The sequence below is a fragment of the Carassius auratus genome, chromosome 32, assembly GCF_003368295.1.
Source record: "Carassius auratus strain Wakin chromosome 32, ASM336829v1, whole genome shotgun sequence".
Taxonomy (NCBI): Eukaryota; Metazoa; Chordata; class Actinopteri; order Cypriniformes; family Cyprinidae; genus Carassius; species Carassius auratus.
The window spans coordinates 14,224,549-14,250,213 of NC_039274.1; the positions used below are offsets into that span (position 1 = coordinate 14,224,549).

The following is a 25,665-nucleotide window of genomic DNA, read 5'->3' on the forward strand; positions in this document are numbered from 1 at the left end:
TGAGTGTGGTGATGATCTAACATTAAATTATAAGACAATTGTTTTATATATATATATATATATATATATATATATATATATATATATATATATATATATATATGCACACTTTTTTTATATTTATTGCTCAGAATGTGATATTCACAATTGTATTTACATAAAAGGTGTTTGCAAGACTGAGCTCAATCTGTGGAATTTGCTGAAATGTACATACATTTGGATCAAAGGAATATTTGATACATTTCTTTGCCTGATTAGAAATGACCTTGAAGGTGTTAATCAGCCACATATAAAGGAAAAGACAAAGTTGAGATCACCATGGCAACACTAATATTTGTTTTATTGAAGGCCTACAAATATGGCCTTCGTGTCCACTGAGCGGTGGCATAAATGAATAATATGGGGCTTCATTGGTGGTTAGATCGAACATCAGTTTGCTGTGTACACTTTACGTGAGGGAGATCACAACTGCACAGATGAAAGCACCTCAATCTAATCAGGTGAATGATCAGATTATTATTGATTCAGGATTAGAAGGTCAAAAGCAGCTGCACAATAGGCCTGTGTGAGCTTCCATTGTACAAGAGAAAAAAAGTATCAATATTTACCTAATTATTTCCGGTCTTGCATGTGAATTTATGATGGATGCCTTGCTCAGTTGAAAATTTTATGACAAAACATAATTGTGAAACTTGTTATTTGTTATTACACTATGTATTGTACATTTAATGGTTCATAACTTATTTAAAAATGTGCCAGCTTGAGGAGGCGGTTAGTCTGATTCTGATTAGATCTTCTTCAATAGTTTTTCCTTGCTATGATCACCTTTAACTTGATTACTGTAGGACTTGGAAGGCACTAAAGCTGCTTAGGAACAATGTTTTGAAAAATACACTATACAAATTGAAAAATTTAAACCATTTCCTAACAGGCTCACATTGCATTATGCTTAAAGGGATAGTTCACCCAAAAAGGAAAATTATGTCATTAATGACTCACCCTCATGTCGTTCCAAACCTGTAAGACCTCCGTTTATCTTTGGAACACAGTTTAAGATATTTTAGATTTAGTCCGAGAGCTCTCGTTCCCTCCATTGAAGCTGTGTGAACGGTATACTGTCCATGTCCAGAAAGGTACGAAAAACATCTTCAGAGTAGTCCATGTGACATCAGAGGGTCAGTTAGGATTTTTTGAAGCATCGAAAATACATTTTGGTCCAAAAATAGCAAAAACTACGACTATATTCAGCATTGTCTTCTCTTCTGTGTATGTTGTGAGAGAGAGTTCAAAACAAAGCGGTTTGTGATATCCGGTTCGTGAACGAATCATTCGATCTAACCAGATCTTTTTGAACCAGTTCACCAAATTGTTAAAATAAACCAATATCCTAGAGTAATTCATTTACTAAAGCAGTACACTGGCACGGCGCCAGGATTCCAGTTTTGGATAGGCCAGACCAATTGTGGGATGGTCCTTAAATTAAAAATGTAAAAAAAAAAAAAAAAAAAAAAACTTTCCAATCACTTAACCTAATAGGAAAATATTGACTAATATAGCCTACTGTTATATTATCTGTGCATATGCATAATATCGATTTTAATAGCTTGATGCTATTTAAATATTTTGTTGCATTGTTAAAAGTTTCGGTGCATAGGACAGACCTATCCGCGATCGCTCTCCATGGTTCTGACCAAAGAAGAGTGCTTTGGAATCTCCATTAAGCATGAAATGCATCACTCGCGCCCTTAAATAATGTCTCCGCTGCGGCTGCGCATACAACATATAGGCTAACCCTTTCATGCGTAAATGTAAAATAATCTGGCTGACCAAACAGCATGAGTTTTTCAAGGCGACCGTTATTTTATGGTTTCCATGGTGACGCGTCATTGCTTGTCACGTGACACATCGCAGCAGCAACAGCGCTGAATGAATGATGATCTGCTTTTATATCATTTTTCCTTTTTTATTCAGAATATCCACAAATGTGTTAGCTATATTTACGCAAACCGGTTCTTTCGAAAATGGTTCACTGGTTCTTTTGCACTCTACGTAATGACGTCATTGGCGATGATTGCCCTTGGTTCAAGACTTCGGTTTGCCCGCGCTCACAACGTTAGCACAGAATCAGTTCAGAATCAATCACCAACAGAATCAGTTCGGTTCAGACGCACTGTGTCTCAGTCTGGTTCACGCTGAATCACAATGTGCAGTATCATCAGCTCCTCGGTTCACGAATTGGACGCATCTGACAGAAACGGTTCTTGTTTTGTTCGTTATCTGGCTCGGCTCGGTGTTCATCTTCAGTTCTCTCTTCACAGCAGTTCAGTCAGTGTACTGTTGGAGTAAATGAATTACTCCGGGATATTGCTTTGTTTTAACTCAGAGGGAGTGTCAGACACATTAAAAAAGTTAACAGCTTAAGTCATTTGTGGATTAATGCGTATTAGAGACGCGAACCGTTTCAAACGATTCCGTTCGATTTGGTGAACTGGTTCAAGAAGATCTGGTTACATCGAGTGATTCGTTTGCGAACCGGATATCACTAACCTGCAGTGTTTTGAACTCTCCCACAACAGACACGGAAGAGAAGACAATGCTACAAATGTATTTTCGATGCTAACAAATTCTAACGGACCCTCTGATGTCACATGGGCTACTTTGAGGATGTTTTTATTACCTTTCTGGACATGGACAGTATACCGTACACACAGCTTCAATGGAGGGACAGAAAGCTCTCGGACTAAATCTAAAATATCTTACTGTGTTCCTAAGGGTCATTAATGACATAATTTTCCTTTTTGAGTGAACTAACCCTTTAAGTCTGTGATAACATGAGGATGAGTAAATCATGTCAAAGTTTTCATTCTTGAGTGAACTATCTCCTAAAGCCAGGTCATGGTTGTGTATGTTTTGTTTTGTTTTTGTTTTTTTTGTTTTTTTGTTATTGTTGTTGTAGTTGTTTGGAGCAAACAAATAGAACAGATAAATCATAACTTAAGATGTTTTACCATCAGCACTTTGTTTCAAACTTTAACATGTTGTACTGTCCACTTTGAGCCAGTCTGGACATAATTTAGATTTTTGTGCCAGTCCAGAGATTCTTTACATCTCCACTGCCGAGCCTCAGACATCAAAGCAAATGATGTTGTTCTCCTGATGCAGAGGAAAGAGGGAGTAACACAAATGAAATGAAATCACAGATAATAAATTTATCCTGAAATACCAAGATTGCGGCACACATCTTCAAAGCTTAACCCCTGTTTCCCTGTTTCCATCTTTCAATGTTCTGGAGATGAAAGTCTTCTCTTTTTAGTGCTTTTTTACATGTGCACATCCTGTTGTGTATGTTTTAAGCATTTAAATGTAAAGTGCCTGTGGTATACTGAACCCTTTATGATAATCTTTATCCAACAGCACCTCAGAATTTTTTCTTAATTGAAATAAACTAAAGGTCTTTTTTATTTCAAAACTACATTGATCAACTGCTGTCTTACCTTTCCTTTCCATTTTAATAAAGGTAGGTTATAGTTGTATCAAACCAAAAAAAACATAGCAAAAAGATTTTCTATAGCCATATTTTATTTTTCATCAGTGTTGTAAATAAGAGGTCAAAGATCCTGTTGCTTGATTCTTCAGTGCTCAGCCTTGCTATTATTTGACACACTAACTGACATCATAAACACCTACACTTGCAACAGATGGAGGGCATCCTAACTTCCTGTTCAAAAACACTGTGTGTTAATGAGGTGCTGGAGTGCTAATGTGGTGTGTAATGTTCATACTGTGTGAACCTGTCAAATGAAGTGTGTGTGTGTGTGCATGTGTCTGAGCTTCAATGTTATAACTTTGTTTATGTTGCATTTTTCGAGTCAACCTAATGTGCTGAGATCTGCGCTGAATGTGGTAGAGATTTCAGTGGGCACATCAACCGCCACTAACAACAACCATGCTGTTAGGAGCCCAGTCTGCCTGCTTGAAAAGTAACTTAAATGTCAGCGGTTGCTGTGGTGGATCCCTGTGTGAAATGTCATATTGGAGCAGCCTCTACAGAGCGGCTTTCTCTCTCCTCTCCCTCATTCTCTTTCCTTCTCTTTCATGGGAGCAAGGGCTCCAGAGGATGGATGAAAGAGAAGGAAAGAGAGGCGGACTCGCAACTCTTGCAACCTTTTACCATGGTCTGACCTTTTGGTCAGGGGAAGAGCATTTGATGGCAGTCTGTGCAGGCATTCCCCCCCACCAATCAACCCCTGAAGCAGCTCTCCAAAGCAGTGTGAGAGTTTTTCTTTTTTTCTTTTTTCATTTATGAGTCTTGAAAGGGAATAGTGTACATGTGGGCACCTGTATCTAGCTCTCATTTCATCTTCCTTTCGTTCTCCATTTTAAAAGCTAATGGCTAGGTCGTCCTTAAGCTGATGGGATTTAAACCAGCTATTTTGACCTTCCACTCTCAAGTCTTTTTACATAATCTGAGAGATTTTACGTTTTTATTACATTTGCAGCTTTTATTTTGTGTTATTTTAAAGTTACATTAAAAGTAATGTAAATGCTGCTGCTGTCATGCCACCAGAGCTTGTCGGACAACAAATGCTTCAAATTAGACATAATTTATTTCTTGAAACCCAAATACCATTACCTTATGTTATTGTCTCTCAATTGATTGTAACCTCATGTATCCAACAGAATAATGCCATTTTTTCCTGAAACATTTTCCTTACCTTGGCTTATTTAAAACCAGCATTGGGGAGTATTGGCTACTTTGAAGCTATGTCTCACCAAGCTACAAACATAATTTGTAGTAGTTTGTTACACTTCAAAATAGAATCATAAATTATTTACTTTAAGTACATTTAGGTAACATAAGGGGTCATATATTTTTTTAATAAATAGAAAAATATAACTTTATGATTTACACTACAATTCAAAATGTTGGGGTTGGTCTATTATAAATAAAGTAATAATTTCTTACAAAAAACTAATCTTAATGACTCCAGTCTTTTGAATAGTAATGTAATTTATAGCTTAATTAAAAATCTCAATTAGGATTAAAGTGTAAACTAAAAACCAGGTAAAGCCATGTTAAATACATGAAAACCATTTAACATCTTTCATAACTTGTTAGAAATATAGTCCAAGGATTTTGGGGTTGCATCTTAGTCTAAACTGACCGTTACAGAGACATTTCAGAATGATGGCGTGGCTGCCAACATTCGCTCTAGGTATCTTTGACGACCATGTTAATAATACCATCATGCTCATTGTTGTACCTGCATGAATGGTCATGAGATGTGTTTGCAGCTGTATAGTGTGGATTGAGAACCTTTCTGAGTAGTGAAAACCCAGGTGTAGATGAGGATCATTTTCATTTTAAAACACCATTTTAAAACAAAAAAACACTAGTGTAAACAGGGCCTCAGTGAATGGTTTTGGGAGTCTGTCTTTTACATTAATCATCCAAATAAATTATTCACTAAAATGTCAAGAATCAAATCTAAATGTTTCATGGGAGGACCATTTAAGATGAATCGACTGACTAGAATCCATCACTACATATCAGAAATGCAAATGTCTTGGTATGTGTCATGCTACTGCAATTTTTTTTAGCTAGTTATGTAAAGTTATTAAGGGCTGTTCACAACAAAAAGGATGATAACTATAAAGATAACAATAAATATATAGTTCTAAAAATCATTCTCAGTATTAAAGAATAGCAGAGTCCACACCACAGCTATAACAATAAAGACCGTTGAGCTAGGTGGGTGTGGTTTGCAAACAGCTCCCACCTTTTTGCCCATTTTCGATTATCTGAGAGTGACGCTCTACCAAGATGGTGACGGCCACCTCTGCACACTTTTAGATTCAAAAATGCACTTCGGAAACCAATGGTTGACGTCACAGACACTACGTCCATGTTTTTATACAGTATTTGGTGTGGACGCTAATATCATTATCTTTATAGTTATCTTTATAGTTATCATTCTTGGTGTAAATTGGCCTTTATTGTCAACACTGGTTAAAAGTCTGTGAATTATTTTGTCTCATAAACCAGTTCCATCCAAAACAGTGGAATGATCAGTTTATAACAGTCAGCTGTTATGTGAATTATGCACTATTGCCACGTTAGTCTGGTCTAGCTTTTCTTCCAGCATGTCGTCTCATTTGTGTGTATGTAGAAAAGAGAGCGAAAGAAAGAAACAGACAGAGCTAGCACCCTCAGGCACTGAGGGAGGGTGGTGCCGGGTCACAGCTGGGTACAATGCTGGGGTTTAAATGTCAGCCTGGCAGGTTCTCCCTCTCAGTGCCATTTTGTGGGATATGTCACATGGTATAGCACTGGTGGGGTCAGAGGCAGAACAGGTCTGAACCCCAATGAATGGTCGACTGCTGTTTCTCACGGTAGACATCATTTTGTAAATCTAACAGCAGAAATGTAGAGACAGTCTGTAATACCAAGTACATAAACAATGCACCAACTTCAGCTCAAACTGTGTAAATATAGCATAGTGTTACAAATGTGTTAGCAGTTGGTGATTTTCACAGATTGCTGTCCATACTATAGCAAAAAGCTGATGCTTTGATTTGGGTTATGCAACACGCATTTGAGTAAATTATTATTTACTTTTGGTGAAGCTTTTGGTGTTGGCGCTATGGCGCTTCAGCATTCATTACTGTGTTGAGTATGTTAGGCGTTTCAGGCTGTAATATCCCCAGTTGTGCTGCAAGCGGCAAATTTCCTGTGCGCCTCAGCACATACAGTAAAAGAGCATTTCCCTAAAAGAGAAATTTCTCTAAAAGATCAATAAGTATTTAAAAAGACGACTGATCATCTTCTCACCCGTGTGTTTCTGGATGCGGTCGTTACCTGGCGCTGGGTGATGGTCACATTCGCTGCCTCATGTGTCTGGGCAAACATGCTGAGGCGGCGTTCACGGATGAGTCATGCACCCCACATCCCTCTCTGGCCCGCTCACAAGCTGCCCAAGTTGGGTCCCTGTGTTTCACCATGCTGCCCCACTGGGGGTATGGCTGTGGTTCCATTGCCACTGCTGCTATCTAAGGCTCGTCCTGGTGACTGACAGGCAAGAACTATGTCCGGGAGTGGCATGGCTGGTTTTGAGGATCACAGCAGTGACAAACGCCTCAGGGAATCAACCCCCGGGGGCCCACCTCTCCTCTAGCACTCCGATCCAGTTGAGCAGCCAAAGGAATGCGCTGGGCCCTCTTCAAAGAGCATCCCAGCGATATCCTTTGGTGTTCCTCCCGACGACCGGATGTCGATCACTGTATTGGAGGGAGGGCTTTCTGTGGAAGATTCGGCTGCGCTGCCGCATCCGGGATGGTGGCAATGCCTATGTAAATCAGATCCAGAGATGTCAGCTATGCAAGTGGCACCATGGAGCTGGGCATAGGCAGGCAGCCCCACCCATCCAGGCCCCCTTCAAACCTGGCGGTAAGTGGAAGATAAAGAGGACGGGCGACCCAGAGAGAGAGGAAGCTGGTTTTTGGGGGATGATGAAGGCACCTCTCCCTCCCCCGTTGGAGGGCCGGGTGGCGAATCTGGAAATCTTAATAAGAGAGGGTTTTTTTTATTTCTCTGGGTCCCAGGAGGGCACAAAGAGTTGCAGACGGCCCATCACCAGGCCTCACTCATCCTCCTCCTTCGCCAGATAGCAGCAGTGGTTGATTAAAGAGCTTCAGTGAAGGCCCTACTCACCCACCCTCTGCCAGCCTGTGGAACCAGGTCTGCCTTGCATCCCACACCACTCTACGCCACCACTCAAAAACTGCCTGAATTGGGTCCCTGTGTTTCACCATGCTACCCAGCCCTACCCAGTGCTACCCAGCCCATCTCAGTGGCTTCTGAGGAACATCAGCCTTGGCAGTATCTGCTTCACTACAGTGAAAGCGGCCAATGCACCTGTTCTGCGGGCAGAGATCGCAGTCCTACAGTGCACCTTGTCTTGAACCATCTCAAAGGGTGGTTACGAGGCAAGCAAGTGCTGGTCTGAATGGACAACACAGCAATCGTTGCGTACATAAACCGACAAAGTGATCTGCGCTCCCATTGTAACTTGCCCGCCACCTCTTCCTTTGGAGTCTGAAAGCCCTGGCTTTGCTCTGCTCCATCCGAGCATTAAGATGCTACGTAGACCAGACACCAAGCTTCAGGACCTCAGACCAGCTCTTTGTCTGTTATGGAAGCCGGCAGAAGGGGGGAGTGCCATCTCTAAGCAGAGGATGGCCTACTGGATTGTGGATGCCATCACCCTGGCTTTTCAGGCACAGGTTGTGCCCTGCCCATTCAAATTCTGAGCTCACTCAACTAGAAGTGTTTCATCCTCCTGACTTGCTCGCGGCACCTCACTGACAGATATTTGTAGAGCTGCAGGCTGGGTGACCCCCAACACGTTTGCTAGATTCTATATCCTTCTTGTGGAGCAAGTATCCTCCTGTGTTCTCACCTCAAACGGGTAGTGGCCCCGAGAGGCCCCAGTTAGGCTTGCTAAAACTGCTCCAGAGTGTCCGTACTGTAGACCCTGTTGAGATCCTCAATCACCTTCAGATCCTGATATCCTTGTACTACCACTGAGCGGCCGTGTCACCAGCTCAGCTTCTCATCAAAAACCTGGTATGTATTGCACCTGCTGCCTTATTATACTCACGCCATGATCATATGATCATATTTTGATGACAATATTTGCATGCCAATGTGCGTTGGCTCATTTAGTTTACACTCGAAGAAGATTGGTCTATTGAAGTTATTATCCCAATTCATCAGTCACCGATGTGATGTCTCCGTTCCCTCCTTCAGAGGGCTACCATACGTAACTGAGATTTTTTTTATAGTACAATGACCTCTTATGTGTCAAAAGGTCATGATTGACGCTATGTTTTTCTCCACAGCATTTTCTTTCATTAAGGTTTTTCAACTTAAATGAGGTGCTAATACAAATGCATATTGTGGAAAAACTGCAAAATAATCATGGCTTTTAAGCTGTCTCAACATGAGCTGATAATTAAAAGAAATGAAGTAATAATGTGCGCAAATATGTCATTGATTGTCTGTGGTTTCTGCTCAGTGCTCTTATATACATATATTTTATTTGATGTCCTGTGAAACTGAATATAATTTAGTTGTAGTACAGTTTAGCTATGGTTAATGTGCTTTAAATCACCATAACCAACACTTGCTGACTATCTGACTGCTCTAATGTTGTGCCTGGTGGTAGAACTAAGCAGAGGAAATATATAGCCAGACTGTTCCTCATAGCAATTCAAGCCAACACATTACCAGAGTTTGAGTTGTGTTCTGTCTTTTACCTCGAGGCAAACGGAGAATAGCTCTCATGTAAACTTAAGACACCATTAGCTCTGGTCGAAGTCCTCTGGAATGAACTGAGGGAGAAACCCAGGCTCCATAGCATAATTAGCAGTAGTGACAGTTTTTTAGATTAGCAGTAATTAAGCGTTGAAATCAGAGTGATTGGCACGGAGTCAGGTCTCAGCGTTGGCCTGTCAGGAGTAATTGTGAGGCGATGGATCAAACTGGCCTGGCTCTGTTCCAGGCTCTTGACTATCTCTTACTCTTTAGACACAAGGGGAAAAAGAAAAATAGACAGAGAAGGCCATGTATTTGACCAACTTACAGCCCCACTTCCCAAGAAACTCAGTTGCATGATTGATAGACAGACATCACATGTAGAGGATAGTCATCAAGCTGTGTTTCAGTCATGTAGTCATGACAATGACTAGGCCGCCAGGGAAATGTTTTCTCCCACTGGTTGTGCTGTAGTAACGAAAATGCTAATGATATTCATTTGACCATTATGTTGTAATTTTTCTTCTCTTTTTTTGTCTGTCTTCTGTGTAATGGCACTTGGACCTTTTTTCCTTAATGACTGACCTCTCTTGCAGTCAGTGATGTGTGCTTTGTGAGTCTGCGGTTGAGCGAAGTGGTGGGAAGGGGAGACAAATTAAATGTACAAATGAAGTAAACATCTTGGGAGAATTCAGAGCATGTGTCAGCAGTGTGACATCAGCAGTAATTATTGTTATTGTTGTTTCTGTATCTCTCCTTTGCTGTATTGTTTTTGTGGCAGGTATCTGTCAAATCTAAATGTGTATAATGAGTGTATGTTGTCTTTAGAAATGGAGGTTTTAATGGAGGCTGTGTCAGGATTATTTGTCTAAACCAGTGTCAAAACTCTCCATATACATAGAGTGTCTGAAAATGTACACAGAACTCTGAATGTACAGTATACAGCACCAGCTTTTTAAAAACATGTTTTGTCAAATGACATTTTCTGAATGTATGGTTCAGTAATAGCACATTTAATAATTAAATATGACCTATTGTAAATATCACAGTTTACAAATTATACATTATAAATGAGGAATTTTTTCAAAGGGATCATAATAATTGCATATTCTTTATTTATTACTGGCCTGAATAAGCTATATTATTTCAAATTATATGTAGTTCAAAATATAAAATTTAAACTGTATATATACGTTATACCCAACTCAAGAAAGTATAGCGAGCAGTATGTTCAAGAAAGTATAGCGAGCAGCCAGACCTTACAACCGAACCATTGTCTGCCTAATAAAACCCCCAGTTTCTATACAAAAATGAATTAACAGCCCCACAACCACTCACGGCCGGTCCACAATTCAAAATCACAATACAAGGGAATCGCCGCCGTCTCAGTCTCTTCGTTCCTTAAGACGATGCAGGGTATCTCGCACCTCCCGTCGACAGGGTTCCTCCACGGATGGTAACCGTGGAAACTCCACCCGGAACTGCGAGGAGGGGAAAGTGGATCAGTCAACTCTTCACAACAATATCGCGGGATAAAGCCCACTCGTTCTTAAGACAGTCGCAAAACCACTTCCCTTTCATACGAGGAATAGAGTGTGTTGGGATGATACTTTCGCCGTCTTCACTGCGTCCCGATAAATAGTGGTCAGCTCGCGACTATCTGGGGAATCAGAGGCAGAGTAATACCAGCCTTTCCACTCTCGTGTGTTGCGGTGCGTGAAGTCGTGTTCGGGCTCCGGCTACCAGCGCAGGTTATCAGAATCCATCAGCTTTTATCCTCTCCAGCCACTAATCATGAAGGTTGCTGATCGTTCCCCATTATCAGCCGCACCTCTGCATAATCGTCTCACATACATACATATACAGGCATCTGCACAACCCCAACCCCCAGACAGTTTAGTCGACATATCAATTAAGTGTAACCCCGCTACATTTTTACCCCCCCTTTAATAGGGCTCGTCCCGAGCACTTAAAGGTCAGTCATAGGGCATAAATGTCCCATAGTTCAGCTTATGGTCCAATCTTTTACGACCTTCAAGGTCGGTAGCGCACAGGAAGGTTCCCCCGGTTATCACAGACCGGGTTCCGACTAGGAGCACATGGCTCTGAATGTTCTGGGGCTGTGCAGGGGTCTATCATTGGCTGTGGTGGGACTATTGTGTCCTGAGCAGTCCCTACCAGTCGCAACTCTGGGCCAGGGGCTTCATGAGAAGGGGCAACTGAGGCAGAAGAATGAGGTGGAGTCACTATAGGGTTGGATGGTACGTCGGCTGGCTCTGGCAATGAGGTCGAAACAGGGTCGAGCTGATATGGTGGGGCTGGCTGAATTAGTACCACAGGAGCAGGAGGCCAAAAGGGTTCTGGGCGATTAGCTATCCCGTGTTCGTGTACCCCATTCTGTTGACTTTCCGCGGTGTCATTATTGATCGGAGGGTCCCAAGGGCATGGCCGCAAATTATTACGGTGGAGGGTCCGACATGGACCATCTTTACCCTCTGGTCTTATGATAAACACTGGGCGGTCGGGATGGGACTGCCTAACGACCACAAAGGGTGCTGGGAGCCACCATGGTGCAAGTTTACCTTGAGCCCTGCGATGAAAGTTTCTCATCAACACCCTCACCACCCCTTAAGATGATGCAGGGTATCTCGCGCCTCCCGTCGACAGCGTTCCTCCACGGATGGTAACCGTGGAAACTCCACCCGGAACTGCAAGGAGGGGAAAGTGGATCAGTCAACTCTTCACAACAATATCGCAGGATAAAGCCCACTCGTTCTTAAGACAGTCGCAAAACCACTTCCCTTTCATACGAGGAATAGAGTGTGTTGGGATGATACTTTCGCCGTCTTCACTGCGTCCCGACAAATAGTGGTCAGCTCGCGACTATCTGTGGAATCAGAGGCAGAGTAATACCAGCCTTTCCGCTCTCGTGTGTTGCGGTGCGTGAAGTCGTGTTCGGGCTCCGGCTACCAGCGCAGGTTTTTAGAATCCATCAGCTTTTATCCTCTCCAGCCACTAATCATGAAGGTTGCTGATCGTTCCCCATTATCAGCCGCACCTGTGCATAATCGTCTCACATACACACATATACAGACATGTGCACAACCCCAACCCCCAGACAGTTTAGTCGACATATCAATTATGTATAACCACGCTACATACACTCAAAATATCAACAAAACATTGTGCTTTTGTAAAATAAAGAAATCAAACAGGGTGCGCTTTCTGGTGTCTCAGTCTCTGCAAACTTCTTTCTGAAATGCTTCACTAAAATGAATCAAAACTCAGTGAATACTTCACACACAGACTTGAGACATATCTATGGAAAGCTTGAAGTGTCTGCTTTTAAATGAAGCCAGTATTATCTAAAACAAATATTATCTGATGAAGTAATCTATATAGAACCAACACAATGTACACTCTTTCCCGTTTGAGCTTTTTATCTGTAATGTGTTCACACTCAGTGCATGTGGTTTATACTAAGAATGTTAAGTTTTATAAATGGATTAAAAGTCAAGTTGCTGCTTTTATACCTAGGTAATATTTTTCAGTCAATATTAAATTAATGAAAGATCTAAAATTTTCACTTTGAAGTGTTTTTTGTAGGTTTGGTATGTTTTCAAAGTAACTTGAAAGTAATTAGTAATCTGATTAATTTGTACATGCAGTAATCAGTAATGTAATCAAATTACAATTTTCAAGTAGTAATAAATCATTTGTTATCTATTACTTTTTTGAGTAACTTACCCTACACTGTGTGTGTGTGCGCGTGCGTGCGTGTGTACTTTATACTTGTGAGGACCAAATGTGTGAAAAAAAGATTTTTCTGGTATCTGATATTTTATTAGACATATCATGTGAATTGTAAAGCTTATTTAGCTGCACATGGAGACGTTTTTTTCAATTATCACTCAGAAATATAATTATTTTTTATTAATAAATATTACATGAATAAATTCCACAATGAATTACAAAGAAATGGCAAGTAACACATAATTGTGAAATTACCTAATTTTTTTACTAGAAAAACTGAAATAGTATTTTTCTTGTAAAACATGCTTCAGTAATATCTGAATCATTCAGAATTTTGTATTAGGAATTGGCACTTTTAAAACGTGTAAATGTGTGGATGGACAGACATTCTAGCAGATAGGATGGCCAGAAATTGTCATACATAATAATTTTTCATGAATTCAATATTCTGTATACATTGACTGCAGGGGATGCATATTTGACGCATATTCATATTAAATAGCTTCAAGCTATCATCTGACAAAATTGTGTGTCCTTGAAATGCAGTTGTAGGCTGAAGAAAGGGTATCGCAGTAAAGCTACTGTTAAGGAGTTTTACAAGCATCATCAGAAAGCAATAAAAAATTGCATCTGGCAGGTGTTTTAAGTATGATGCTGAACTTTAAACACTACCACATTAAAGAGGAATTCACACATAATATTGTGCAAAACCTGTTAATAGAAGTGGAGCAATGATCCACAACTTCTGATTAAGGTGTGTTTAAGCATTCATTAAGGATCCTTGAAAAGTATGTTGATAATATAATCTATAAAATAGCTAGCTGTATCCTAATGAAAATTAGGTCTTAGTCATAATTTAACAGAGACATGCAAAATAGATTAAAGGACCTCACCAGCACATGTAATTCTTAGATGGATGACTATACAAAAAATGTCTAACTCCACATAGTACATCAAACATTTTTAAAAGGAAAATGTTACCCCACAGTGTAGGTGTATGGAATGTCGCAATAATAATAATAAAAATAATAATAATAATAATGGTACAATTCTACTTGTACTATTGTACTTGTTTGTATTTGTACAAAAGCACTTCCTTCTTTTTCCAAATTACATGCATGATATCTGTTGATTACAACAGTCTCATGTGATATTAAAGGGATAGTTCACCAAATAGCAAAATTGTGTAATTAATAACTTACCCTCATGTTGTTCCAAACCCGTAACACCTCCGTTTATCTTTGGAACACAGTTTAAGATATTTTAGATTTAGTCCGAGAGCTCTCAGTCCCTCCATTGAAGCTGTGTGAACGGTATACTGTCCATCTTCGGAAAGGTAAGAAAAACATCATCAAAGTAGTCCATGTGACATCAGAGGGTCAGAAACTAATTATTCATTATTTTATAATTATATAAAAATTATTCAGCATTGACTTCTCTTCTGTGTCTGTTGTGAGAGAGTTCAAAACAAAGCAGTTTGTGATATCCGGTTCGAGAACGAATCATTTGATGTAACCAGATCTTTTTGAAAAAGTTCACCAAATCAAACTGAATCGTTTTAAATGGTTCGCATCTCCAATACGCATTAATCCACAAATTAATTAAGCTGTTAACTTTTTTAATGTGGCTGACACTCCCTAAGAGTTCAAACAAACCAATATCCTGGAGTAATTAATGTACTCAAACAGTACATTGACTGAACTGCTGTGAAGAGAGAATTGAAGATGAACACCGAGCTGAGCCAGATAATGAAAAATAGACTGACTAGTTCACAAGTCAAGAACCGTTGCATAGGTTTTTGGATCACCAGTACTTCTTTCGGACAGTTCGATTCAATAAACCGGTTGAAGAAAATGGTTAGCTTCTTTTGCGCTCGACGTAATGGTGTCATTGGCAATGATTGCCCTTGATTCAAGCCTTCGGTTTGCCTTCATAACGTTAGCACAGAATCAGTTCAGAATCAATCACCAACAGAATCAGTTCGGTTCAGACGCCCTGTGTGTCTGTCTGCTTCACACTGAATCACACATGCGCAGTATCATCATCTCCTTGGTTCTCGAATTGGATGCGTCTGACAGAAAAAGTTCTTGACTCGAGAACGAGTCAATCTTTCGTTCGTTATCTGGCCCGGCTCGGTGTTCATCTTCAGTTCTCTCTTCACAGCAGTTCAGTCAGTGTACTGTTTGAGTACATGAATTACTCTGGGATATTGGTTTGTTTGAACTCAGCCACATTAAAAAAGTTAACAGCTTAAGTCATTTGTGAATTCATGCATATTGGAGACGCGAACCGTTTAAAACGATTCAGTTCGATTTGGTGAACTGGTTCAAAAAGATCTGGTTACATCGACTGATTCGTTCACGAACCGGATATCACTAACTGCTTTGTTTTGAACTTTCTCACACAGACACGGAAGAGAAGACAAAGGGTTTTTTTTGTTGTTGTTGTTTCATTCTATAATTTCCTTGTGGGCATAGATGAAGTAAAGGTCATAGCCACTAACCAGTCACATCTCTTGACTTATAAGCAATGACATCACAGTAATCTTTCTTTTTACACTTTTAGACTTTCAGCGACTGCTTTTAACATAAATGCAGGACTTGACCCATAAAGTGAAGACATTTCATCTTTGGCAACATAATGGCAGTAAGAAATAAGTTCTGTGAAAAGTCTCCACATTCTTCAGCAGGTAGATCACAGTACTTAGGTCACTGGTCTTTTGAGGTTTGAGAGGCAGTGGTGGAGCAGCAGTCTATAATTACTGCATCTGACTCTTAGTGGAGGTAAGACACCTTCAGCAAAAGGCATCTCTGATGCTGTTTTTAAAGGTTTTTAAAACAGGGCTTTCTCTTTAACCTGGTGTTTATCAATAACAGATTGTGATTTAAATGCAGTTAAAAGTAGGGCACAAATCAGAGAGTGTGGCAACTTATACTCTGTGCGGGTGTGTTTTAAACTGAATGGAATCTTACATAATCTGTAAGATTCTTCTTATAGGACAGATTAAAAATGTGTTTTTTATTTATTTATTTGTATTATCTATAATGAATAATTTAAACCTTTTAACCTCACTAACACATTAGTTATAGTATCCGTGTGATTAAGGCACAACTGAAAAGTAAGGCATATAGAAGAAGCAATAACAAATAACACAAAATTGATTACACTTTGTACATTTGAGCAGATTCATCATAGCCTTCCATCTGATGTTTGAAAAGCCCTAAATGCCATAATGTGCTGCACTTTCATCAATAAATTTCATCATATCTCATTTCAAAGTGGCTTCCAAGCATGTCCTTTAAAAAGCAAGAACTTCTAATAGAGTTCAACATAATAACTATGGCTGAAGGCCCTGAGAGCACAATGTTTCTAATGAAATCCATTACTCTTAAACTTTAAAGGGAGCCTACCAGAAGTATTGATATGGGCATTAAGGGAATGTTTTAATTGTTGGCCCTGGCCCCAGCAGCTTCGAGTAAGGTGGACTGAACCGTGAGTCAGCGTTTTTCACCAGATCAGCAGCAGTGTGGAACAGTAATTGTGCAGCTTAGAGAGTTTTTTATGATGCGGCACAATGTAGTAAAATTTGGTGAATAGATGTTTTCACAGTGGAGCCAGTTGATACCACGTCGGTCTTTTTTTAGGGATTGTTAATTGTGTCTTCCTGAAATCATGTTTCCCAATTTTTCAACTTGTATTCGACTATGTATTTGGTGTTAAACAGCACAAACAGTGCTGATATTCCTTTGACATTCTACATAGTCCATGGAGTTTTATTCTTAGTAACTGTGTCGCCTCATGGTTTGATTTTCTTTATTGGTTTGCTTTTCAATGTTATTTTGTAGCTAAGTCAGCTGTGTGTGTTGTTGGGTTTTGATCATGCTGAGTCCATACACAAGATGACAAGCGTAGCATTTACCTTGATCGCTAGCTTGTTCATAGCTTTGAACCGCCTGGCATGGGTCTTTCTCTAGCCTAGATTTAGACAATGAGGGAGCTTATTTTAACAAACTAATCTACAGCAGAGACTGCAGCGACATGGCCGACACATATCTCTCCCTAAATTAGTCCTTTAAGCCTTGTGTATGTATGAGACATAGAAAGCCAAATGTTAGCGCTCACCAATTAGTGCAGCGGTGTTCAGCGTGGATTTGTTTTTTTTTCCATCTTCTCCCCTCTGCCAAATCTCTTTCATCCATGAAGGAAATGTAAAGTTAATTCACTCCAAAATGCCCTGAAAATGTCACACGACATCCTGATGTTGGCTCATCAGTGGTGAAGTGGAATCATGTTTTAAAACTAGCCAAAAATGCTAAGTGTTTAAATGCTCTAACCGACAGGATATTTATTAAGCAAATGCTTGTTTTCTCAGTATTTCATATAGGAATGCTGAGTCAAATAATTATTTGATTAGGCTATTTTTCCTTCTCAAGGTGCACTGACATTTACTGCTGTTCGGGTGAATTTTCGTGGTTGAAATTGAGAATATGAAGAGTAGGACATCAAACAAATATTGGTGATGTTTTACACATGCATCTTTCTATGTTATATTTGGACAAATGACTTTGGTGATTAATCAGTTGACAATCCTTAAAAGTCTGAATTACATAGTATTGGCTGGTAACACTGTTAAAAGATCTGTTTAACAATTGTTACCGCTTTGTGCCAAGTCATTAAAAACAGCCTAAACTGCACATTTGCTGTTCCACAAAATGTTGTTAATGTGACCGCACCTTTATACCATCACAGTCAACACTCTTTCATGGCAACTTAATACAGAATGGGAAAACCGTATGATATCAAACGAACTGGGTCGTATGAAAGGTATGACGTTAATAGTTGGTTTTCCTATTAAACTGATGGCTAAGTTTATATTGATTTTACCATCTTGTACAAATTAAGACTCCTCGTTAAACAACATTAAACAACAGCATGTTGCTCTTTGTCTTACTTTTGTTAATGAATAAATTGCACAAACCTTTGTAAGGATAGATATCAGGAGTGTACAATGTACTTTCAGTTTTTGCACCTAAAACTAAATTAAGCTATAACATCCTTTCAAGCAACATCAAAAATCGATTACCCTGTTTGGGAAATAAATAGTTCTGTAACGTTTTTTGTGTGTAGTATTAGACTGAGTAGGCAAGTTAATGGCTTTGATTTTTAGATACATTAAACAAAGAAAAAGTACAAGGAGAGGAGCATGGAGATGAGCAGAACAGAACAAATACCAACAGAATATCAAAATTCAGGTATTTTTGTAGCGCAATCTACAATTATGACACTTTTTAGCATCAGACAATTCGCCACAACCGATTAAAATAAGCAGTCTTCTATGTGAAGCCTACAGTACTCTCACTATACACTGTTCAAGCATCTTCATTCGAGACTGGGGGTTATACCTGAGGAGAGACACTGATAGATGGTGCTGTGGGTATGGTTGGAGGCAGCCTGACTTCACCCTCCATGTGGATGCTTGTTTAACATCACTTCCTCCTTCTGTAGTCTGTGATTTAGATACAGTAGATCAGTAAAGTTAAAAGAGTACATCAAGTGACGGTACTATTGTTTGTCAGTCACCACAGGACTCTTTACAGCCTGAAGACATGCAGTGTTGTCTCTGTATAATGCTGAGTGGCACAGCAGCTCTAGGTTTAGTTAGAAGTTAGTGTTAAAGTCCTTGTTGAAATATGATGTTGAATTTTGGTGACATTAAATGTCTATAATTTCACATATCATTCCTTAAAAGGTTGTTTGTATGTATGTGTGCTTTGAGAAATGGCGGTGAGGTTTTTAGTCATTCAGATTTTGTTCTCTAGAATATTGCACAAATGGTTGATGCACCATTGCTTGAAGCTGTGAAATAATGATTTTATGCATATTAGGACACGGATGTACCATTCTTGCAGGAATTTATCAGACAAACGTATAGACAAAATAGGCATAAGGTCATAAAATGGATAGAGAAAAATTAAATTATGGAATACTGTATGTGCTCAGTGTGGTTATCTGAGCATCCTGTGGTTTTGGGCTTCTGTACAGTTTGTTCATGTGGAAGATCATATTTTATACAAGTCATTCACTACAGCATGCCCAGATTCTTGCAGCAAGAAAGGAAAATAAAGCAAGGTGAGGTTAAAGGTGGAAATATGTCTGATGTGTGTTTTCTGTTCTCGAGATTCTGGAATGGGGCGAACCACTTTATTTGTTCCTCTCTGATTTCTGCCAACTACAGCTGTCACGCTGTGGGACAAAGAGGGGTAAGCAGGGGACAACGGAGGGAGGAGTAGTGCAGCTGAAACCAAAGATAAACTGAAGACCCCTTCGCAGACTCGTCATCTGCATTTGACGGGACCCCACCCCCAGTTCCTTCAACCCACAGACACACACACACACAGCCACTTACCTCACGGGCACATGTTGTATCGCTCTTACACACTCTCCCTCTCTGAGTGCTTGCATTGCTTTCTCTTTCTCTCGCACACACACAAACACTCAAACAAGCCTCCCCCTCCCCTCTTTTCCCTCTCTCTATTCTCCCTGTTAGACTTAGTAATCCCTCTCTGCTCACTGCAGCTGTTGCCCTCCTCAAACCTCACAATAGTCCCCCAAAACTGTAATTTTTATAAAGAATAAAATAAGTTTTATTTTTTTTTTTTTGCTTATTTAGTCACTGCTTCACTGCATGGGCCTCATCTCATTGACTATAAAGTGTTTCCTTGGCCTACAACGAAAAATTGTATCCTTAAAATGTGTAGTAACATCTAAATTCAGTGATTTTATTCTAAAGAAAATTTATATATGTATACATATATATATATATATATATTTTTTTTTTTTTTTTTTTTTTTTTTTTTTTACACTGCTGAATCAACCCTTATATATAAGGTTACACCAATAAAACAAATTTTAAAGGCCAGATTAGGTAGAAACACTTTTTACAGTGCATCTTGTCCATCATAAAATCATGCATCATTTATTATTATTTTATTGTATTATTTAATGCTTTATTTTTGTTATTATAATACCCCCTGAGTGAACCAAATCCGACTAAGTAAAGAAAATAAATCTCTATTAGATGTTTAGGTGGGGGGGGGGTGAGAGAAAACAATCTCCTCTTCTGTCAATAAACACATTATAATAAATTTGTAAATGCTACATACTTAGTAGATCTAAGTATGTCTATGTATAATAGCCATGTTAAATAAAATAGAGAAATAAGGTAAAATGCTAGACGATGATTAAATGGTAATTTACGTAAAACGTCGGGTCGTTCTAGGCAGTGGAGAGTGAAGCGTCCTTCTCTGTCTGGCTCGTACTGACTGTAGTTGGCAGTAGGCGTTGCAACATTAGTTAGTTCTGATTGCAATATAACGGATGAAAGACATGGGAGAAAATGTGGGGGAAATCCAGCGATTCAGCAGGCACAGAAATCCCGAATAGTTGAACAAATGAGTGACAAGCTCTCCGTCCATTCAAGCTGGCCCTCTACCCCGCGCGCGCTCTGGACAACATGTGGAGGCATCGCTATAGCAACCAGTGGATGTGACATGTGCTACAGACGGCGACTCGAGTCTCTCTGAATATAAGGAGGGGCTCCGAGAGAAAGAAAAAAAATCCCTGGCTTTTCAGTCGCACATGATCATTCAAAGGACCAGACAACCCTCTGCAGCTTCTTATAAGTCTTTGGGAAATGTGGCGGACGATTTAGCTCGCCTTTTTTTCTCCCGCTCTGCCTCAGTCCTTTTCTTTCAAACTCTTTTTTTTTTTCCTCTCCGTTTCTGAAAAAAAAACTGTCTTCAAACGGCTACGGTCTTTTGTTGAGATGGACGCAAAGGGGAAGGTTTAGAACTTTTCTTAGCCGGCGGGATTTCGAAAGGAGGCTGCAGTCTCCAGTCGGACATCTGCGGAATAGGATCTTGAAAAGCATCCCTCGCGCGCTGTCCGAAAATGGAACTAGGTAACTATCTATTGCACTTGCACATGTCTGTTGATGCGCATGTATAGTGGTGGGTAAATAAATGTTACGAGGCTCTGAAAGCGCCATTAAGCGTCACCTAAAACTTATTGCGCATTCGGATGCATCTGGACTGATAATGAGAGTGACACTGTCCTGCAAGACTTATATGGCGGTACTCCAGCATGACACATTTCATTGTGCTTTTTCATTTAAAGCGCTTCTGCTGAGAGAAGCTCGTGCGTAGTGTGTGCGATTTAATGTCTAAGATGGTTTGCAGATCGTTGTGTAATTGATATTGGTCGTGAGTCAATAGAGAGTGGTAGTAAGAGCTGAGCAAATGGTAGAGTTCAAACAGAAACATCATTCTGTTTCTTTATAGAGAAGGGAATCGGTGTTTAGCTGTTCGTTTGAGGGAAATCGATCGCACTGAAAGCGGTGTTCAGTCTGCGTGGGTCTTTGCGATTTGCAAATGAGTTGGAGTCCAAAATAAATAATAATATGAGAAAGATGAATAGGTAGGTTGATGGTGGAGAAATAAATAATAATAAATAAATAAAAACTCCGTGCACTATTTGGTGGTAATTTATAGTTTCTTTATCTCTAAAAAAAATTTAATTTTAAAAAGATTTTCCATACGGGCTAAAGAATAGTCCCGTGGGCCATAATATTGTATAAACTTCAAGGACTTAACAAACTACAATTATCAGAGATTCATTCTATGCTTATTGCATATATTCAGGTGTAATATTTGACTTGTAATGTAAATAGTTTTTACACATTGGGTATGTCTAATCTGTTATTTACATAAAAAATGTTAACTTGAGTGAAATAGTTATAGTGAAATATAATATATAATTAAAGTCACAATAGATTTGCATGTATTCCCTGATGTACAATGTAACTTTGAATTTTTCCAATAGGATGCCTACATTAATGGGGTTATCTTTCTCTATATAGTAAAACAAGAATATTTTTCTCACTTAATACAAATTTAGTGTAGTTTTGTGTGCAAAAATATAAGAACTAGGAATGCAAATTAGAAAGATTGTAAGACTGATTTTCATTTGTTCAATATTGTGTGCATGATGTTTTTTTGTTTAGTTTTTTTAGTTCTTTTAGTTCAATGTATTTATTTATTTATTTTCCTCATATTTTTAAGATCTATAGAGCTGAGATGGGAGTGGATGGTTTTAAAATAGAGTGATTATTGTGTGTAATAGAGAAAGGATATAAGGGCGGCCCTTGTCTCAACCTTTCACCCGTCATAGTCTCTCCTCCACCCAGCCCTTCCCTCAATGATTTAAATCAGCCGGAGCATCCCAAATCTATCTCCCTTTTTTTATCTCTCTCTTTTTTTTTTTGTAAATGTTTGATTTTCTTCTATCCTTTTTAAAGGGGAAAAATAGAGGATAAAAAAACAACAACCTTTAAAATAAAAAAGTCTATACATACAGATTGCTTAAAGTTAATTGCTATCAGTAATATTTGTCTGGCCGTACATTGATCTTTTTGTTAGGGGTTAAGTTTATGTTTTACCTTGGCTTGGACATTAGTCCTGGATTGAAGTGTTATTTTATATGGACACTGAATCACCATTTTACAAATGTTGTTATTCAGTAATATTTAATGTAGATTTATCAGGATTTTTGGTAAATTTTCAGTCAAGAGATTCATTAGCTGAAAAGGGAGGATAAGCAATCAGATGACCCTGCAAACACACACATTAATCCAGGAACGCATTCACCCAGTAACATATTTTTCCTCTTCTTCTTTGCTATGTCTTGCTTTTAATTTTTTGTGTGTTTTTATGTTTTTCATTTTATCCGTTTAAAAAAAAGATTCATATTTAGATAAAAAAAATATAGATTAAAAAAAAATGTCTAAATTATTATTTAGATTAAAAAAAAGTAAATGCATTTGTTTTATTTTGACTTTTTATTATATATTTGAATAAAGAAAACATTACTTCACTGAATTTTTTTTTGTGGAATTCTAGATACTTTATAGATTTATTTGCACAAAATAAATCAGAAATTTGCAAGTCTGCAAGTTGTATTCTCTACAGAAGAACAAAACCATAAAAGCATAAAAGATTTTGTCTGTCCCTCCCTTTTTTACCTTTATTTTCGGACTCTTTTTTTCCCCCTTGTTACAGTTTTCTTCTCTGCTTTTATGTAAACTGTGTCTTTGTGGGTTCTCTGCTATAAGACTAAATGTGTTGCAGAAAGTGAGAGGATTTGACACATTATTTAATTTGAAATATTCATCAGATTTGTTTTCCTCAATAAAGATTTATTTTTGTTTTTTTTGAAAGTAAAGGTATAGGTAATCCCTCATAACAAAATACCATGTAGAGTCTGCATTTTATTTCTAATTTTTTGTAGACATTTTTGCTGTCCTCTTATAGTAAGAGAAGGCATTGCATAGACTGGTTATTTATTTCTCTTATTTATTTTCTAATAATTCCTCAGCGACATTGAGTTTTCCCCCATATTTTAAATATGTATTATATATATATATATATATATATATATATATATATATATATATATATATATATATATATATATATATATATATATATATATATATTTATATATATATATTGCTTTTAATTACATATATTAATTGTACATGCACCAGAAGAATATGTGTAAATCCTTTAGAACCATTTTTGTATGTACAGTATATGCAAATATGCTGTAGGAATCATTTTCTTAGTCATCATTAATTTCATATACACTGTGATCTGCATGTAACTTGGGAATAGAGTATATCAAGACAACATTTTTCATTTTTCTTTTATATCTTCTCTCACTAATGCATGTATTCTATTTAGTTATAATTAATTGCGGACATTATTTAGCAAAGCACCATTTTCTTTTCAGAGCCAGCTTTTCATGTTAGAGATCTTTTCATGTAATTCGATTGAGAGCACTAAGCCTATAGAGGGATGGAGAGAGGAGAGAGAGGAGATTCTGTTCCAGCTGAAGGCACCCTCCTCTCTACACACTCTCCATGCAACGTTTGAGGGGTGGAAAGCAAATCATTTCTGCACCAACAAAAGCTCACAATCACAAAAAAAGTAGAAACTAATCCTTAGAAACTACTAAACCTCACATTTAGGTGCAAATATTTTCAGTAACGTGTAGCCAGTGAATGGGGGATTTCAGGATAAATGGAGTGGCATATGTAATTAAAGCTTGATTTGAATATTTTGTGCTTCTCAAATTTGCATTCTGTTATAGAATGTGTAGCGGTCCTAAATGTTACGTTTTAGAAAAATAATACTTCAATAAAGAATGTGAAGTAGATTATGAGTATCCAGGAAACAGAATAGTCATCGTTTCTAAAATAACGATCAGAAAAATCAGTCGTAGGATTGCTTCTCATTTGCTCGCATGCCTTATAGTTCTGTGATCAGTCAGTTGGTATGATAGCACTGAATGCGAATAGAGGCAGATTAAAAAAATTCTGAACCCCATTCTGAAGGCCTCAGTCTATTCAGCCTCACAAGGCATTTGGAAACAATACGCCACCAATCCCCCAGCAGCTTAGCCCCGTCTGTCAGCCCTCCCCCCGAGGGGCTAACAAGCCTGACAACCCCCTCTACAGTGGAACGTTAGTGGGGCTCGGACCTTTTTGGTACTCCCCCTCGGCTTAGAGCCTCTCCCATTTTATTAACTTGGAGGTCTGAGCCAATTCCCCCATCCCGACCAAACCCAAGACTTGGAGGCTAATTAGCAACAAGCTGGTACAGTGAAGACCGACCCTAATTGCTCTGTGGTGGTATGCTACAACCTGCCAAGACAAGCTGCTCCATAGGCCTTCGCTTCCCAAGTGTCGGCTTGAGGTGTATCTACGTCAGTGTGTAATAATTATAAGCAGTATATAAGCTTCTTGGTACCTAATTTAAAGTATTATATGAAAACACCAGTTGGACATTATACTATGATCAGCCGAGTGATATATATATGTATATGTATATGTATATGTATATGTATATGTATATGTATATGTATATTTTAAATACATCCTCTACATTTTGAAACAAATTTTTTATTTTTTATGGTTTTATGTTACAATTTATTTTAAATGTAACATATTCCTGTGATGCAGAGCTGAATTTTCAGCAGTCATTACTGAAGTCTTCAGTGTCACATGATCCTTCAGAAATCATTCTAATGTGCTTATTTGCTGCTCTAGAAGTATTTCTTATTATTATCAGTGTTGAAACAGTTGTTTTTCTTAATGCTTTTATATACTTTATATATAATTTGTGTCTGTATTATCTTGTGTTCAGTTCACAATGTTGATCATAGTTTCTCTCTCTTCTCCGCTCTAATTTCAGAGGGGCAAACTGAACCACATCCCCGTGGTCAAACAAAGTCAAGTGGAGCAAGGCAACTTTTTGATTCTGGTGGTGGTTTCCATGGTTTTTATTGTCATGGTGCTGGGGATGTCAGGGGCCCTGTACTGCTTGCGCTATCGCTCCCACCATAAGCTGAAGGAAAAGCTCACTGGTTTGGGCAGCTACACAGGCCACGATGCCACAACAGCATATCAGGTAGGTGCAGGCAGATTATTACATCCAATTGTGTTTTTGTTTTTTTTCTGACATTCATCTATTCAGATT

General features: G+C 38.6%; 1 protein-coding gene across 1 annotated transcript in view; it reads left to right on the plus strand.

Annotated features, from left to right (window-relative positions):
* Positions 1 to 25,665, plus strand: part of LOC113051661 (receptor-type tyrosine-protein phosphatase N2-like) — a 171,054-nt gene that overhangs the window by 115,167 nt on the left and 30,222 nt on the right. Inside the window, exon 13 of the mRNA XM_026215585.1 lies at positions 25,381 to 25,596. Coding sequence (XP_026071370.1) covers positions 25,381 to 25,596 — 216 coding nt within the window. The remainder of the gene's footprint in view (positions 1 to 25,380; positions 25,597 to 25,665) is intronic.